The 19,131-nt window shown below is 38.5% G+C and overlaps 1 protein-coding gene across 3 annotated transcripts in view; it reads right to left on the bottom strand.

The window, feature by feature from the left end:
• The window catches only part of OXR1 (oxidation resistance 1), a 363,189-nt gene that overhangs the window by 212,456 nt on the left and 131,602 nt on the right, over window positions 1-19,131 (bottom strand). For all 3 annotated transcript variants that reach the window (XM_042973624.1, XM_042973627.1, XM_042973626.1), the window contains exon 2: window positions 7,975-8,171. In XM_042973624.1, coding sequence (XP_042829558.1) covers window positions 7,975-8,171 — 197 coding nt within the window. The remainder of the gene's footprint in view (window positions 1-7,974; window positions 8,172-19,131) is intronic.

Genomic DNA, 19,131 nt, shown 5'->3' with positions numbered 1-19,131 from the left:
ATATATATATATATATATATATATATATATATATATTCCACGTACCCTTTAAGAATGTTACAAGCAAACACTGAATTCAATGAGTATTTGTTAGAGACCTAAAACACTGATAATGTGTATGTTAAAATGCTTTGAAATCTATTCATGTTGATCAGATTTGGGGAAAGTGTGGCCAGTTATGAGGGAAGTTTCGGTTGAATCCCAACACTATTCTAGGGAGAAAGAGGAGCTAACATAAAGCCCCGGGTATAGCATACATAACAACACCTTTGGTAAATCATAAGGAATTTGGCTTAGCTAGGGTATAGGGCTGGGGTCTGAGATAAAGCTGGAGAGCACATAGGAGCAGAAAGGAAAGGTCTGTAGAGCAACAATCCTATGTTCTGGGGCGGGGTGGGGGGGTGGGGGGGGGGAAGGAACCACTGCAGGTTTTTTTTTTAAGCAGGACATATAAGGTGACCAGATCTACAAGGATCAAAAGACGATAGGCTTGCGTCACATAAATTCCAGGTTAAGCTTCACATCTTGGCCCAGGGATTACTTGTGCGGGCTGTATCCTTGATGCACAGCAACAGTAACAAGTTAACACTGATTGAGAACTTCCCAATTCTAGGCACTAGGATGAGCACTTTACGTAGATCATTTCACTTATTCCTCACCACAGCCCTTTCAGTAAACGCCAGTTTTATTTCCTCTTGTAAGTGAAGATGCTGGGCTCTGAGATTCCAAATACCTTGTTTATGGTCATACATATAGCACGGGGAATGGGATTCCAACTTAGACATCAATTCCAGAGGCCAAGTTTATCACCACTGATTGTTGCTCATTTGAGCAAAAGAAGGCGCTCTTAATAAACACAGGGAATGATTACACCTCAGCCTTCCTGACATTGATAACAATCATTTAGGATCTTTGAGCGTTGGTCTTTTCCCTCTAGGCAAACTGACTTCTGAACCATTCTAAAGAGGTTACAGCTATACGTTAAGAAATAAACAAAAAGCGGGGTGCCTGGGTGGCGCAGTCGGTTAAGCGTCCGACTTCAGCCAGGTCACGATCTCGCGGTCCGTGAGTTCGAGCCCCGCGTCAGGCTCTGGGCTGATGGCTCGGAGCCTGGAGCCTGTTTCCGATTCTGTGTCTCCCTCTCTCTCTGCCCCTCCCCCGTTCATGCTCTGTCTCTCTCTGTCCCAAAAATAAATAAAAAAAAAACGTTGAAAAAAAAAAAAGAAAAAAAAAAGAAATAAACAAAAAGCAAACATTCCGGTAACATATAAGAAAACGTGTTACATTCTTTATGTAATTTCAATATTCTATACTACAGCTTAATCCACATGTTTTATTCTTTTCTTGATAGAAATGAAAAACCATCTGGACACCACTTCTTTAAACAATGCCAGGCAGCTTGAGGAGCATTACATTTCCCCTCAATCATGTTCTTCTTCATGCTGCAAATGTCAATTCCATTAGTCTTTTCAAAACCTAATTCTGTGCAAGGAAAGCAAAAATGCTTTGAAAAATCTGTTATGAACACATCTAATGTCCTGTAATTGACACCATCCTAAGTGATTTCTTAGGACCGTATAAGTCATCTGACAAAATTCATCAAATAAAAATTATATGAGATTTAAACATTTTATAGAGTAACTTTTCTATCACCTTTCTCCCTTGTTTTGTTTTTTTTTTCCTTTAAATACTCCTCATTCCTGGGGCGCCTGGGTGGCTCAGTTGGTTGGGCATCTGGCTTCGGTTCAGGTCATGTTCTCACAGTTTGTGTGTTAGAGCCCAGCGTTGGGCTCTGTGCTGACAGCTCAGAGCCTGGAGCCTGTTTCAGATTCTGTGTCTCCCTCTCTCTCTGCTCCTCCCCCACTCGTGCTCTGTCTCTCTCTCTCTCTCTCTCAAAAATAAATAAAACATTAAAAAAAAACTTTAAATACTCCTCATTCCTTGGCAATGTGCTAGATACCTGACTGTTTATAGCCTATCTTCCCCACTAGAATATAAGCACCTAAGTTCATGGACTTGGTCTTGTTTACTGTTGTATTAACAGAATTTCGGATAAGACCTGGCATGTAGTGAGCATTCACTAAATATTTATTGACTTAATAAATGAATAGATTCATAAATGAACATATTTTCATACGTGGAACAGTCTGAATTATACACATCCCTCACATAAATCCAGAACTCACTCATCTGAATATAAGTGAAAAGTACTGTGTAAAAAACATTGACTAACTCATCATAGGGGGTATCTTGCAAAGAGGAGGTGTTCCGGTGACATTAATACAGACAGAATAAAAGGCAGAGACTGAGTCATGAGAGTAAACAGGAGATTAAAGAAGGTGAGCAGGCTGTCAGTTCACATGACAAGGTAAGGACCTGATAGTGAGAGGTCTCAAGGGAGGGAAAGCTCCAGAGGTATTATTCATCAGGACACCTGAGAGCCAAGGAGCCTCCTTATTGGATCTGCTTGGAAGCTCTGTTGAGCCAGAAACCTGAGAAGGCTAAGTTCCACCCTGGTCTGCCTTCTCTGTGAAGTTGCACAGAGCATTAGCATAAGTAATAAAAGAGGGCTCTGATAACTCTAAGGTAGATAGGTAGATAGATAGATAGATAGATAGATAGATAGATAGATAGATAAAGTGGAAAGGGTGTATTATCTGATTCACCATTCTTCCAAGCAGATGTTCCTGAAGCCTCCGAAGCTCTTCCTTAAACTGAACTCTTAGCCAATTTCCTTCCCTCCTCCTCCACTAGCAAGGGCAAAGTTACTCCTCACAACCTCCACTAGGACCACGTTTTCCCTCCTCTTTACCGCCCCCAAAGTTTATTTAGCACTTACTCTGCACCTCACACTGTACTCAGTACTCAGACTACTGAAATTAATGGCATCATTCCCTCCCCATAGGAATTGATAAAGGGGACAAGTGCGTGCCAGATGCTAAGGGAGCTTAAACACAAGGAGGGCAAGAGGTGATAAAAGGCGACTGTATCTATGGAGCTAATGAAGAGTCCATGAGAGTCCTTACAATCTGGTGCAATTTCTCCATCTTTTGGATTCCACAGCACTTTGAGTGAGCCTCCCCTAGCCTCTGCTGCTCCCCACTCATCCCCCCACCACACACACAATGTCATTAGGGCATCTGTCTTGAATTCTACTCACTGGTATACCCATTTTTACCAGGCACTCTCCTCTCCCACCCATTTGATGACTGTCTTGAAAGCAGGGCTCTCTGTTTTACTTTTCTTTCTATTCTCATCAGCACTGCCTGTAAGGTTTTCACAGAGGAGGGACTGATCAGGGGCTCATCAGCATTTGGTGTTTCATGAATGACTGACTGTGAGGACAGCCAGTCAAGAGTTGTTTTATTTTATAAATGTCAAGGAAGTTGTCAGAATGGGAAGACATCAGCACCTTTTACTAAAAATCACAGAAGGTGGAAAAAGAGGTACAGATTCTAGCTCTAGATTCTAAAGCAAGGAACAAATACTACATAGAATTATACAGATTCACCTTGGGAACAATGGGACATTTTTGGATCCTGCGTGTAGTGTCTTCTTTACTACCTCTATGCCTAATCTACAATTCTTTCACAAGTCCTTACATATGGTTCTCTGAATTAAAGGTATCAAATAAAAAGCACATTACAAATATCTGAGTCTACTATTTGGTTTTGTCTTCTGTCTACCTGGGACGATGACAAGAATGTCATAGAGTGCCAATGTCAAAGAATGCCAAACTCCAGGAGTTTTATCTAGCAGAAACAATGGAGTAGTGACAAATTTTATTCTATTTTCATCTATTAACCCACCAATTTAATGCTGGATCATTCTAGTTCTAATTAATCCTATCATTTAAAAATAATAACATAATTTTAAGTATTTGAAGGACTTCAAATATCCAGTCCAGTGATTTTTCAAACTGTAGATCACAATTGATTAATTATTTAATTGCTTCAGTGAGTTGACAGAGCATTAGGATAGGATAAAAATCAGAACAGATTGTGACAGAATTTTTTTTTATAATGTTTTTATTTATTTTTGAGACAGAGAGAGACAGAGCATGAGCAGAGGAGGGGCAGAGAGAGACGGAGACACAGAATCCGAAGCAGGCTCCAGCCTCTCAGCTGTCAGCACAGAGCCCAACGCGGGGCTCGAACTCACAGACCGTGATATCGTGACCTGAGCCGAAGTCGGACGCTTAACTGACTGAGCCACCCAGGCGCCCCATGACAGAAATGTTTTAAGGAAGTTTTGCTTAAGCTGTGCTGGTAGTTGAGTATATAGTGCTATATACTGGGTAAGTGGTATAAAATATGTTAGGCAGAATACTAAGAGGGTCCACAAATTCTTCATCCTTCTGATCTTTTTTATTTTTTTCAACCCTCTGATCTATATGCATGCATAATCCCTGGGACTGTGAATATGATGGACATGACTCTCATAATTAGGTTCTGCTGATTTTCAGACAGGGAGATCATCTGGGTGGGCCTGATCTAATTACCTGAGCCCTTTAAAATCAGAGAGCTTTCTTGGCTAGCCCCAGGAGACGTAGTCAAAGATTCAGATGAAAAGGATCTGAAGCACAGTTACTGGCTTGAGGATGGAGGAGACCACATGGCAAAGAAAGAGAGTGGCCTCCAAAGCTGAGTGTGGCCCTCACCTGACAGCCAGGAAAGAAATGGGGACTTCAGTCCTACAACTGCAAGGAACGACATTCTGCGATAAGGAGAATGAATGTGGGAGCATTTCTTTCCCTAGTTGAGCCTCCAGATGAGAACTCAGTCCACCTAGCACCTTGATTTTAGCCTTGTAATGTACTGGGAAGAGAACCAAGCCATGCTATGTAGATTTCTGACCTACATAACTGTGGGCTGCTAAATGGGCATTGTTTTAAAGAGCTGTGTTTGTGGCAATTCATTTCACAGCAAGAAAAACTTACATAGTACTTCATATAGCCAGTTATGATAATAAAAAGAGAGTACAAGACAAAAGATACTTAGACACTGATCTGATCTAAATCTTTCATTCTACAGATTTGAAAAAATTAAGGTCCAGAGATGGCAAATAACTGCAAGATTATACAGTTAGTGACAGAAGCAGGGCAGAAAAAGCTCTTTCCTTACATGGTCCTGATATTGTGATTACTTTCCTTTTCATTTATGTGAAGATTCATATATTTTACATCAATAGAGAATAGCTTTTCCCCTACTTATTACAAAACAAAGAATTATTATTATACTTCTTATAAGAAGGGTTAATTCTCTTATAAAAAATGAGTTTATGCTGTGTCATTTTTTTTGCTGCTATATTAGGTTTAATATGTTTCTATTGTTAGGAATAATTGAGGACCTGAAACTATTGTCTATACAAGAAGACTAGAATATCTTTCTTAGAGTTCTCACAACAGAAAATAGATCCTATACATCAGTTCATGAAGAATAACAGCTGTGAGGTCAAAACTAATTTCTAGAGAAACCCACTGTACCACCCACCCACTAAAAGACATTTAAATAACTTCAAAATGTTCTATTTTTTTAATTTTAAAATCCTTTAATCCCCAGAATCATCACTTGCAATTAAATATAGTATTTCACTTAAATACAGTACTGCTTTCACTGCAAAATTTAAATGTAGTACTCAACTTGGCCACATGAGGGCTCCTAGGTTTTGTTTTGGGTTTTTTTTTCAGTTCGGTGAACCATAAATTGAGACATCGAAAGATAGCTTTCAATGAAAGGGCACATTGGCTGGAGGACGCGTTAGTTGGCATGGTTTCCTTAAATGAGATTATCTGAGAATTGAAGTAAAAATATTACCCCACTGTATTACCCATAGAAACTCCTTTGGCTCACCTCTGCAGGTATCCTTCTGAATAACACAGAAGCCGATTCTGAAGTGTCACAAGGTTAATTTCATTTGCAGAGTCTGCTATCTCTTACTCATGGCTCCTTAACTTCTCTCAGGCTCTATCCCTCATCTATAAAAATAAAGACTGTAACACCTACCTAACAATCTTCACTTGTACCTGGTATATGGCATTACCAATTAGTGGTAGTTTTAGTTGTTGTTATTACTAACACATGTATTAAGGAATACTGAAATATACTTGTTTTGTGAAATAATCTTTCAATACAGATGATCACATAGTTGCTAATATTTCGGCCTTGAAAATAATAGCTGTGGGTCCACATTAGTAGAAGGGTTATATGAACACATTAAGTTTATAATTCAGCTATCTGTTTTAACATAATAGACATGCCATTGGCATGGATTATGAATCAAATTGTTGAAAATCCAATAATTAAATATTCACTAGTGGTAGGGCTATTTAAAGATCATTCACAGTTCATCTTTCTGCAATCCAAACTCACCATTTAGACTTCTATTTTCTAGGTTCGTCTCTTTATTCATGTGGCCAAACTGGTCATTGTTTCTCCCTCATTTTCTCATCTTTAAGGCATATTTGGTTTATACAATAAACTTTATTTTCTGAAGGCAAAATACTGTTTCTTCTTATCCAGTTAATAAGTCAGAGAAGCAATAGAAGGTGGTGGACATGTTGAAGGACGGCATTGGAAAATAGAGACGCAGTAAACTTTACGGGCTTTTCTAGTTGACTGATTTTTAGAAACATGCTACTGTAAGTTTTAAAAACGTAAACCTGCACTTGTTGCCACTGTCTTATATCAATTCTTGTTACTTGACTACTGATATCCTCAAAGACACCATGCCTGCTATCTCTTGAAAAATAAGACTCGAACATCTTCATCTGAGAATAGGGCACTTGAGAGTAGATACAGGAAGAGGACATAGAGTGGTAGAAGGGGAAAGCATGGTTTTAGTTGCCATATCCTGAAATAGTACTAGACCAACACGGAAGCATGTCTTCAAGCTTGAAGGATACAACCTAACCCAAAGACATAGGAAAGTGACTTGACAAAGTCACCCAGAAAATTGATGTGGGAGTCAGAACTAGAATCCGGTCTTCTGGTTGTGATCTCTAGAGAAGAACCCTGAAGTATCTGAGAAAAACATTTCAAACATCCCATATTGGGGTAGTTAGGGTGGTGGATACCAAATAAAATGTGACCCCTTTGATGTAGCTTTGGTAAACCCATTAAGCCATAGTTTCTACTTCTAAGGCTTTTGGATATGACCAAATATCTCTAGAATGAAATAATAAAGCAAGGCCAAGCATCCACCTCCTCTTCCTGGGTAGATTTATCTCCCCTATGCATCATCCTCTACCATATATGATATACTGAGCAACTTTTGTCTCAAATAGACCTAAAACACTGAAAATTGTTATTAGAAAGCAAGGCCAAAGACATAATGGACAAATATTGGTATATAAAAGTTGATAATTCAACTTATTTACTTAAAATCCCAATTAAGTGATAAAGTTCAAAATTACAGGATATTATTTTATACAGGAAAACAGGCCCATAATGCCTGCAAGACTCTATCCATAGCTGACGACTTTCTTAGATGATGGGTTCTATATGGGATTCAGTCCCTCCAAAGTGAAGTACTGTGCAAGGCCAATTTGCCTTCCCTCAGACTCTGTTTTCCTAATGGCTTTGTTAGCCACAGGGTGACATCAACCACTGCCTTAACAACCTGACAGAACAGGGTCAGGGACTTGAGAGCCTGGAGGGAAAATGAAACGAACAAAATCAAACAAAAAATGGCTCCAGCTGAAAAATGGCAAAAATGAAAATGGTAGCACATAAGCTTAAAAATTGGAAAACTATATATACATAAAATTAACTCCTCTGGAAGGTCCTTAAGCCTCCTCTCGTATTTAAATCTGTTGAAGGTTTTCAGTGTTTTTCAATTTCCACATTCAATGGAAATGACCACACAAACCATCAGAACGATATACGCTCATATAAACAAGCACAGACCCACGTGTTCACAGTGCTGTTCAGACACACGTCACCTATTCACATGCATAGAATGTCTGGTGCTCACCAATGGTGTAGAACCTCTTCAGTTCACTCCTCCGAGAAGGATGCTTCTGGGTATTGGCCGCATTGTTCTGCTCTTCTTCAATGATGGGTGTCTTGGGTGCGGGGGGCTTACTCGCTTGCGGCATTGGCTTTCCTGCACCAGCCAAAGGGTTGAACCCTGGAGCGGTAATATCCACCGACTGGGACTTTTTCTTCAACCTACAGGTAAAGAATACCACAGGCTGTGATTACTGACCCAGCAGACACTTGTTTCAACTTTATCTCCATCATAATTCTTTTTTTTCTAATATGAAATTTATTGTCAAAATGGCTTCCATACAACACCCAGTGCTCATCCCAACAGGTACCCTCCTCAATGCATAATTCTTTTTTCAACAACTGAGTTAATATCAGCCCAGAAACAGAAGAAGATTTGTTCAGAAATTATAGGCTTTCCCTATAGTATTTTAAATTCTTCAAATATTTGTGAAACTAGTTGGGGAAAAAAAAATCTACCTAATCATTTTTAAAGGTTTCATTAAAAGGTATTAGAATGCAGATGCGAAAGGACTTTTATTTTTCCTAATAGCAAACTAAAATGTGGTGTTGGACAAAGATAATGCATTTGGCTATTGCTTTTAGTTTTGAAAGGAGTATTTTTAAAGCTATAGTAAAACACTAGTTAGAAATAAATAATTGCAACCCAGAAAAAGATAATGAAATGACTATTTGGGTAACTAGATGCTGTCAGTGTTTTTCTGTTTAATCTGTAATAGCATCTTAGCTGTAAAAATTACAGAGTTCACATTATTTCTGCAGACACTGTCATGCATTGTTCACTTCTACATTTTAGAGAGCTGACATCAGAACTAACATGGAAAGCAAAAAGCTATCCGTAAAACATTTTCCCCACTCATGCATATAGAATGTTTCTCTTGATATAAAAGTTCCTGATAAACGATAGGAGTTAAATTCAAATACTTCAAGCTACACAATTTTATATTTGTAATTGTAACTGAACCCTAAGCCTAGCTTACTCTTGGCTCCTGGTACTTCCAGAGGCTACTGTTAAGTGTCATTTTTCAAGTCTAAATTCCCTACAGAAAACAAGTTGGCAGTTTTCTTTTCTTTTTAATTTTTTAAATGTTTACCTATTTTGAGAGAGAGAGAGAGAGCAAGTGCACACAAGTGGGGGAGGGGCAGAGAGAGAGGGAGACACAGAATCTGAAGCAGCCTCCAGACTCTGAGCTGTCAGCACAGAGCCAGTGTGGGACTCAAACTCGTGGACCACGAGATCAAGAACTGAGCCCAAGTCGGATGCTCAACCGACTGAGCCACCCAGGTGCCCCAGCAGTTTTCTTTATCAGTTAAATAATCACACCTGAAAATTTGTAATTTCCTAAAGGTTTCCTACATCCTCATACATCTAGGCTTTATTTAGTTTTTTTTTTTTTTTCCAGTACATTCTTCTATATTCAGTCCTACTGTCAGATCCTGCTCATGTTTCTAGACTCAGCTTAAAAATGGCCTCCTCTGGGAAGCTTCCCATGACATGGACCTTGGTAATCTCACATCATTCCACAGAGGGAGTTATTCATTATTAACTCTCAAGAAGCTTCCTTTAAATTGAACTTACCAGAGCAGAGGATTTGTTAAAGGAATAAATGTATCAATTAGTAAAAGATTCATTAATGAAAGCAGTGTTTATTAAATTTTGGTAGTTTCACCATCATCCGTATGATTTCTGCCATTCCCACATACCACCTACTTAATATTCATGAAAATTGAACGCTTTATCCAAACTGCCAGGAAATATGTTAAAAAGTGCTCAACAGCATTAGACATGAGAAACATAAATTAAGACCAAGTCGCACTCACAGCACACCCATCACAATGGTTACAATGTGAAAGACATGATATTAATTGTGATGGTGAGGAACAACCGGAATTCTCCAACATGGTGAGAGTGTAAAACGGTACGACCAATTTGGACAAGTGTCTGGCAATATCTGCTTAGCTGAAGTATACAGCTTCTGACTCATCAATTCTACTCCTAGGATATGTCCTATACTACGTGTTCACCCAAGGGCACAGTCAAGAATGTTCATGGAGGCACTACTTGTAATAATGCCCCAATATCCAACGAAACCCAAACGTCTACTAACAGAAAAGGGTAAATGAACTGTGATAATACCTGTAAAATGAAACTTTATGCAGCAATGGAAATGAATGAACTACAACTACTTGCAACACGTTGGAGAGTTTTCACAAAAATAGTGCTTGGCAAAAGAAGCCTGGTACGAGGGGCATCTGGGTGGCTCAGTCGGTTAAGCATTCCACTTCAGCTCAGGTCATGATCCCACAGTCTGTGGGTTTAAGCCCCGCATCGGGCTCTGTGCTGACAGCTCAGAGCCTGAAGCCTGCTTCAGATTCTGTGTCTCCCACTCTCCCTGGCCATCCCCTGCTCACGCTCTGTCTCTCTCTTTCTCAAAAATAAATAAACATTGATTTAAAAAAAATATATTTAATTAAAAAAAAGAAGCCTGGTACCAAAGAATACATACTATATGATTCCATTCATATAAAGTTCAAACAGAAGCAAAACCACCCCTGATATTAAAAGTGTGGGTAGGATAACCATTTGGAGTTATTACACTGATAGAGACACAACATGGGGAATATCGTCAATAATGTTGTAATAATGTTGTATGGTGACAGACAGTGACTACACTTATCATGGTGAGCACTGGGTAAGATACAGAATTGTTAAATCACTACGTTATGCACCTAAGACTAAATAACACTGTATATCAACCATGCTATGAAAAACTATAATAAATTTTTAATGTCAATTTTCTACAGATCATCCTATAAACTTGATTTCAGAAATAAATTTCAAATTCACTCTAAAGCAAGTTTTTAGGGGGAGAGGAGTAGGAATTTAAGGGAAAGGTGCTAAATTTTACAGAAGGAAAGCCAGTTATCTCTAGTTCTCAGAAAAGATTATTTTCAAAATGTAAATGTGACAAGTGTTATCTCCAATTCTCATAGACTATTTTTATCACCAGAGACCGTTTATAGTTTACATTCACCTGTTTCAGAATTGTTCAGTTACTAAAGTCTCATATTGTAGCATATCAGCAATGACAGCTTATAATTGATACAGTGCTAGATACTATTATTGATGAAGTTTTACATGACTTAAAAATGTCTTAGTGTACCACAAGCCCTTCTTACAGCCTCTTTGGAATGAGCAAAAGGACACAGTTCTGGGTTCCAAAGGCCAAAGGCAAGCACGAAATAGCCCTGTGGTATTTTCCCTGTTCTTTCCCTGCCCTTCCTCAACAGAGACTCTTCCCAATCTCTTGATTGTCTCTTGTCTCATGACACTTGAAGGGTGTCATGATCTCATTGTTATTGCTGGAGTCTGGAAAACTGCAAGTAGCTTTGTTGGCTCGCTTAAGAAAAGACTTCCATTTACACGTTTTTAGAAAGCAGAACTGTGTGGGTAATTGAATTACCCCTTTCAAGATTCTAAAAATGACTACTGTGATTGGCAAAGAAACCTGCAAACTGCTACCTTCAGTTTCCAAATTTCATGAAGGGAAGCCTTTCTCAATTTTTAACAATGTTCTAAATTAAATGTGTTACACAAATGTAAATAGCATAATGGAATATGTAGGTGTACATGAGATAAAATGCTCATTGATATTAAACATTACAAATAGAGAACGAAAATAATCTCTTAATAGGCACCCAAAGAATCTTTGTTTAATGTGCTTTGTACTTCCAAAGGAAAATGAGTGCCGACATCTCGGATGGAGAAAAGGAAATGAGGAAAAGGAGCCATCCTTCTTGGCATGGCTCCCATAGGCAGACTATCTAGTGTTTCATAATCTTTGCCCCTTCTTGTTCCTGTTTTTTAGCAGAAAAGAACTATTCCTGTTTTTCACCACATGTATCCAAATACATTTTTCAGCGAGGTAACAATGTTGGACACTTTTCTGAGACTCAGTTTTCTCATCTGCAAAATGGGGATAAAAAGGCCCAGAGGACTAAGTAAACACACTGTGAAAGTGCCTAGTGTATCACCTACATGGGATGTTCTCAATAAATGCAAGTTCCAGTCTCTTTGTAAGAGGACGTAGGGATGAGGGAATTTTGTTCTTCCAACTTTCAAGGGATGCTGTGGAAATTATACAACAGCTTCCCAAGATCCTTCGCTGCTGTACTACTTTAGATAAACACCAAAACTTCAGGGCCTGCACCACCTTTTGTAGGGGGTCTCACCTATTCTGGAGTGTGGATTTGGGGGAAGAAGCAGAAGGTAAGAAGAGATTAAGCTACATAGGAGTCCTTTGTGTGCTGTACAATGTGTTATCTCTCTAAATCATTTGGAAAACAGATGAATCCATTGAATAATTCGCTTGAGCACATGTATGTTTTAAATCTGTGTGGGTTGACATAAAATAACAAACTCGTAAGCAGAGGTAGAGACCAGAGAACTATGGAAGTAAGGACAAAAACTTGAAAGGAAGCGTGAGGAGGGTTTTTGACCTTCCTATTCCGTAAAAAATAGGATTCAGGCCAATTTCAACTAGTTCTCCCAGGAGCAGATAAAGCCCAGTAGGCCAATGATGAAATGCCAAGTCACAGGAACTAGAGAAAAAAATAAGTGGCAGAAAACTTCCAATACCAACCAATTTAAATTTTTTTAATGTTTATTTTATCTTTGAGAGTGAGAAAGACCGAGCATGAGTAGGGTAGGGGCAGAGAAAGAGGGAGACACAGAATTCAAAGCAGGCTCCAAGCCCTGAGCTGTCAGCACAGAACCTGACGTGGGGCTTGAACCCACGAACCAGGCTCAAACTCATGAACTATGAAATGATGACCTAAGCCAAAGTCAGACACTTACCCAACTGAGCCACCCAGGCGCCCCCAATACCAACCACTTTAAACGGGATCCCTCTACCCTCATAGTAATCAACTAAATTTATTCTTACATAGTTTATTTCTACTTTACTAGAAGCATAAGAAATCTTCCATGCATCTTCCAAATCACTAAGTAGCATGCATGCATCTTTTGGCTTAAATGAGGTAATGGACACCCCAAAGCCCAGGGCTTGCATCAACAGTAATTATAAGTGGCTTTATGTTGACCGGCTCCCAAGGACCTGGGTCAGTTCTCTATTTGAATGGCTTTACCCATGGAGACACCCTCTCTAAGCTTCTTTACCTTTACCCCTTAATTACTATTATTTGTCACTTGCCACATGCTTTTGGTCATACCTTTCCTTTTCCTCTCACATTGTAGGGTTTTCATCTACTGTCACTACCCTTCTATCATATTCCATTCAGGTCATAGCCAAGCAATGCTAGTCATCTTTCTATATCTGCCATGCTCTGCATTTTTTAACAGTTTTGTTATTTTGTCTAAACACTACATGATAGAACTCTACCATAAGCCTAAACTAAATCCCGCTATGATTTAAATGCATAAGGAAAAAAAATGGTTTCATTTAGTTTGGGTTCTTAACTGGAGTTACATCTTCCATCAAGTGGAATTCAAATTGTACCTTTATTATAACTAATTGGATATGTTCCTGAGTTCTGTAGCTATCTGGGAAAAAATAATGTTCTATTATACACCTAGTAAAGTCATAGGATGCCCTGGGGTACTATAGCAACAGTTGAGAAAATCTAGTATAGTATGATGAGAATATTTCCTAGGTCACAGGAATTTAAAGTGGTATAACATTAGAATATAAAAGCCACATTTGCATATATCTGACTCTGTGCCTGGAGAATAATAGCTGAGTGGCTAAGACTATGGACAGGGAGAGGTGGGGGCAGATTCCCTGGAACTGAATGTCTAATCTGGTATTTACGAGTTTGCATCCTTGGGAAATTTTCTTAACCTCTCCTTGCCTTGGCCCTCTCATATGTAAATTGGAGGTATTAATAACACCTGTGTCATAAAATTGACATGAGGGTTAAATTAATATTTATAAAAGTACTTAACATATAGTATTATTATTTGCTTTAAACAAAAACACAAGCAAACATAAACAGTCACTAAGCATTTATAATGAACAGGACACAGGCCATACATAATTTCACTTACTGATCACAATAAACCTATGAGGTAGTATCATACTCTTTATTTGTAGAGGGGGCAGCTGAGGTTTAGAGAAAGAGATAGGTCTAGAAAGTAGGGATGCTGGAATCCAACCAGGGCATTATGACCAAAAGGCCACACTTTGGAATGAGGAGATAGTGATAAATTTCAGCAGTGACATTTATCAGCCATGGGACTTTTGGCAAGGACCTGGACTTTCTAGGCCTCTTATTTTCTTACCCATCATGGTGGAAATCATGCTATCTGCCGACTTTACCCAAGAGAGTTATTGTGGGCAGAAAATGTGTTAACTTAAGTGAAAGCACTTTGTAAAATTCCAGAAATCTACAGTACTAGTAGTAGCTATACAAATTCACTCTTTGCCACGTCAATTTGTTGTATACTAACAAAATGTACATAAATACATGCATGAATGTAAATGGCTATGCCCCCAAAACCCAACATTTGTAATCCTTTCCAGTAATTTCCAGCAAGAAGACCATCTGTGGTTTGTACAACTCATTACTGTTAGCAAAGCTGTCTCCTTGCTTTCTAAAAGAGCTAGTGTAAGGATATTTTTTAAAGTAGTAAAGCTGCTGAGAATGCAGATTTTTTCCAAGTTGGATACTGTGGCTGCGGCAAAAATCTCAAGTCACTCAAAGAGAGCTTTTGAGAGCAAATGCCTAAAAAAATTTCACATTTCAAAATTAAGGCCTTTTGTTACCCCTCCTGTATAGTCTGACTACAAATCAGCAGCTAAAAACAAACCACACAATCAGCAAAAACCAAGCATACTCAGAAGTCCAACCAGAAAAAAAAATGGCAGATTAGAAACCTTTGCATTAAAACAAACAACCCCCCCCAATCCATTAAGATATAGAATATGCCAATTACAGCCTGATTTATAACTGCTGTGCTCATACTATTCTTAGTGGCCTCCACACACAAGGACTGAAGCAGAAAATCTCATTAATGTGGAATCAGGAATTACACAATCTTCTTTTGCAATTCTAAACCAGTGCAAAATGTTTCAATGAAGTATTCTTTGGGAGTGTAAATTGGTATTAAACAGTTAATGGGACACCAAAACTAGATACCTTGTTATAAAAAGACATGTTTCTAGCTCTGTATTCATCCTAAGAAATTTATGCTTTCCTTTTTGGAAATACAGAGAACAGAGAGTACAAGATTTAAGCCACAGGTGCAATGGTATGTAGGAATGGTTTGCTAGAAAGTCTCTTGTTAAATGCAGTTGAATTCAACTCTGTGAAGGGTAAGGACAGTGTACTATGAGTTGTGTAGAAGCATACATGAATCCATTGCTATTATACCTAATTTTATGCTAAAAATACTAGAAATTAAATCCCAAACCAATCTGCCTCTCCAGAGTTTCATAAGCCCTAACATAAAAGGTGAACATTTCTTACTGACCTTTAATGAAAAACACATCCAAATCCTCCAAGTTTGCCAGCTGGTTTATTTATATCCCTACATTTCACCAGCTGAGAGAAAAGAGGTAACAAAGAAGCATGTTCTATTAGGAGTCTTTACCACCAGATTAACTTAACTCCTACATTCACAGAAGCTCTAGTCTGTTCATCAGTTTATTCCTAGGATTTAGCACAGTTCTTGGCATACAGTAGGCAATAAGTAAACAGATAACTGAATGAATGAATGAATGAATGGTCTCATCCTGGGGCGGGGCGGGGGGGGGGGACGGGAAACACGATAATACAAAAAGACAAGAAAGTTCACATATACAAGCCTGTGAAAATAAACTAAAAGAGTAAGACTTTGGAAAGTTCGGGAGCAGATACAATGACCAATTTAATACATTCATATAACACAGCCTTCTCCTCACCCCATTATGGGAAAGTTTTTGAGCTTAGAGAAAGGAAATCATTTCATCTTCATTGTCAATACTAAGACAAATATGAACAATATTTCAATTCTTTATTCACTAAATCCAGTCTTGTAATTTGTAAGAAGACACTCTGCACTTTGACAAATTGACATCCTTCTTAATGAGTGCTCCAAAAACATTAAGTGGATATTTCATCCTTCTACAAAACTTTCAGTGGTGGCGAGGAGGAGAGGAAGGAGGAAGGGCTCTGGAATCAAGGAACTGGGTTCAAGTTCAGGATATACTGTTTTTAAGCAACCTAAAGATGAAGCATTTTACTTTTATTGAAATATCCACTTAATGTTTTTGGAGCACTCATGAAGAGTTTTGCCTATCATGTTTCTACTACGAAATTTCAAAGCACTAAGTTAATCATAGTAACACTTTTGTGAGTTTCCCTTTCCATGTACTTTCCAATTATACCACTATATTACAAGCATTCACCTTGAAATTACACGAATTTCCAATTTATTTCAGTTTTTGCCCTGGAACTTGAAAGCCTTTCAACTGGAAAATCCTGAAAGTACAAACACATTATGCAAATCCAAAGATGAGGGCTTGAAGGATTTGGAAGTCAAATTCTTGTAAATGTTAAACAGCCCTCTACAATAACTCACAGAGATGAAATTTAATTTCATTACCTTTGATGAAATGATTTGTAACGTGCTATTGCCACATTGAATGCATTCTGTTTATTTATTTTAGGAAGAAGAAACCAGAATAAATAAGACTATCTTAAGACATAGGCTTCTATCCAACATTACTGATTAAAGGAATCTATTTTCAACAGGGCCTATTACAGACTATTTGTACAAAACAGTTTATATGGACCAGCTGATTAAAATATAGTTTTGCTTACGCACAACATAAGGCAACCCTGAACTTAATCAAGATAGCTTCTGCAGGTAATGATAATCTGGGCCAAAGCCCAGTGGTTTATAGATAAAATGCCAATGTAGCACAATAATCTCCCATCCTAATTTCCTCAAATGAAGACACAAGGATCAGGAAATGAATGTACAGAAAAAATGCAGGACTTATATTTACATGTTAATTCAGGATCTTGATGGAAAACATCACTCTGGTTAATCCATTGCTTCTTTACCTCTTTAAATTAGATCATCCTTTGATAGATTAAAAAAAAAATCTATGTCATCCTAAATGTTTTCAAATGAAAATGATGTTTTATGGTTTTTAAATGTAAGAATGCATTGCTGACTGTATTATTGATTGAAAACAATTTTTTTGAAAACTGCTCTTTTTAGATTCTGATTAGTCATCCCAGATACAGCGTGCCGTGTCCTCTTCCCCAATTTGAAAATCACTGAGGTATCTGTTGTATGTTTCTTCTGCTCAGATGATAGTAATTCAATACATGAAGGCTATGCAGGGCACTCAGTACAATGGAGTTAGATTTTAGACTTTCCTCAGATAAATGTATTATATAACATTTAAAATTACGTTAAAGAAATTACTGTCTTCTTCCCAATGGCACCTCCATTGGGAAAGTGTCTTTCTCCACCATTTTAAATCTTTTCCCCCCATTACAGAAATGAATGTTGTCCTCTTCTTGTTAAAGCCAATCTCTTCATGTGTTCTCTGAATCCAACTGCATCCTCTCTATACTCAAGGTTTTAATGTACTAACCACTCTCTTCCCTCTGTGAGTCCTGAACCAGCTGAGGAACAGGTACAGGTGTCAAGGACCCCTCCACAGGTGGGCACCTTGGAGAAGCAGTGCCCTGGTGAGGCTGACCCATGGGCAGCAGGAGTTCAGAGAATACCACAGGCATCAGGTCCCAAAGAGGGGAGGCAGTGGAGGCTGGGCTATCGTCCTTTCCACAATCTGAGACATCACTCTTCTTCCTTTGGGGAGGTGTAGGCATAGAGAGCCAAAGCTCTCTTTTAAATTCTTTAGAAAACAAGGAAATGTCTTTTTCTTTTTTTCTGCCTGAAGAAAGGGATGCAGAAAAGGAAGGAAATGTTCCTCCTATGTCACTTTCTCAAGGCATGGGTTACCTGCTTCCTCGCCCTCTTTGCTAAACCATCCCCACCATTATTCAACCAGGGGCTAACATCTCCCATCCCTTCAAGTCCTTTTCTTTCTAAAGCTACCATCCCACTTCTTGGTTTCTCTTCCCCTTTGCAGCACTCAGCATCATGTCCCATCCATTGTGCTACACCATCTTCCTGGCACCACCACTTTCAGAATATGGCTCATTTAGGTATTCAGTCCGTTCAGCTGGTCAAATTCAAATGACTTTTTGGGTTTTCATTTTAGTTGTGGGATGTATCTGAGGAGGTGGATAGCACAGAGGTTAAGGCCATGGACTGGGGCGTTAGAATGCCTGGCTCTCACACTAGGCTCCTTACTATGGAATCCTGGACCAACTATTTAATCTCTCTCTTGCTTCCTCATTTGTAAAACGGACTCAATAACAGCATTTACCTCAAAGGGTTTTTAAAAAGATAACACTATCCATATAAATATTCAGCATGATGCATACTGCTATATATACATACTCAACTTTCTTTTTTACAGTCCCTCTATCTTGAAACATTCTAGTTTATATTCCTTGACAGACAATTCTTCTAATATTCCTTTTTTTCATTTTTCCTTAAAGAGTCTCTGTTTTTCCTATTCAACCCTAAATTATGGACTACCCTGAGGCCTAATGGAGTTGGGCCTCCTGGGACTATATTTTTACTATCTCCCTACGTATTTGCATTCATTCCCTTGAGATGAAATATTTATATGATGAAAACTTCCGTATCTTTACCTCCAACCCAAACTTTACCCAGAATTGCAAACTTAAATACACAACTAGCTTCTTGGCATTATCCATTACCTGTGGTGTGTCTGTGAACAAATTCTTGATTCCTAAACTCACCCCAACCTTCCTTCCTTCTCATCTTCTCTATGTCTGTCAATGGCATCACCACCACCATGCAGTTCCTTAAGCCAGAAACTCGGAAGTTATAATTGATCCCTACCTCTGCAACACTCTCCACTTCTAATTCATCAATAAATTCTCTCTATTCTGCCTCTGACTTCTTCTTTTTATTTTTTCTGCCTTCAAGTTCTATATTAAATCTCTCCACTCTTCTCCACCATCTCTTTAGTCAGCCCTCTTCTGGATTACTGCTGAAGTCTCCATA

The sequence above is a fragment of the Panthera tigris genome, chromosome F2, assembly GCF_018350195.1.
Source record: "Panthera tigris isolate Pti1 chromosome F2, P.tigris_Pti1_mat1.1, whole genome shotgun sequence".
NCBI lineage: Eukaryota > Metazoa > Chordata > Mammalia > Carnivora > Felidae > Panthera > Panthera tigris.
The sequence above is the reverse complement of the archived record's forward strand: the minus strand, read 5'-3'. Positions and strand labels throughout refer to the sequence as shown.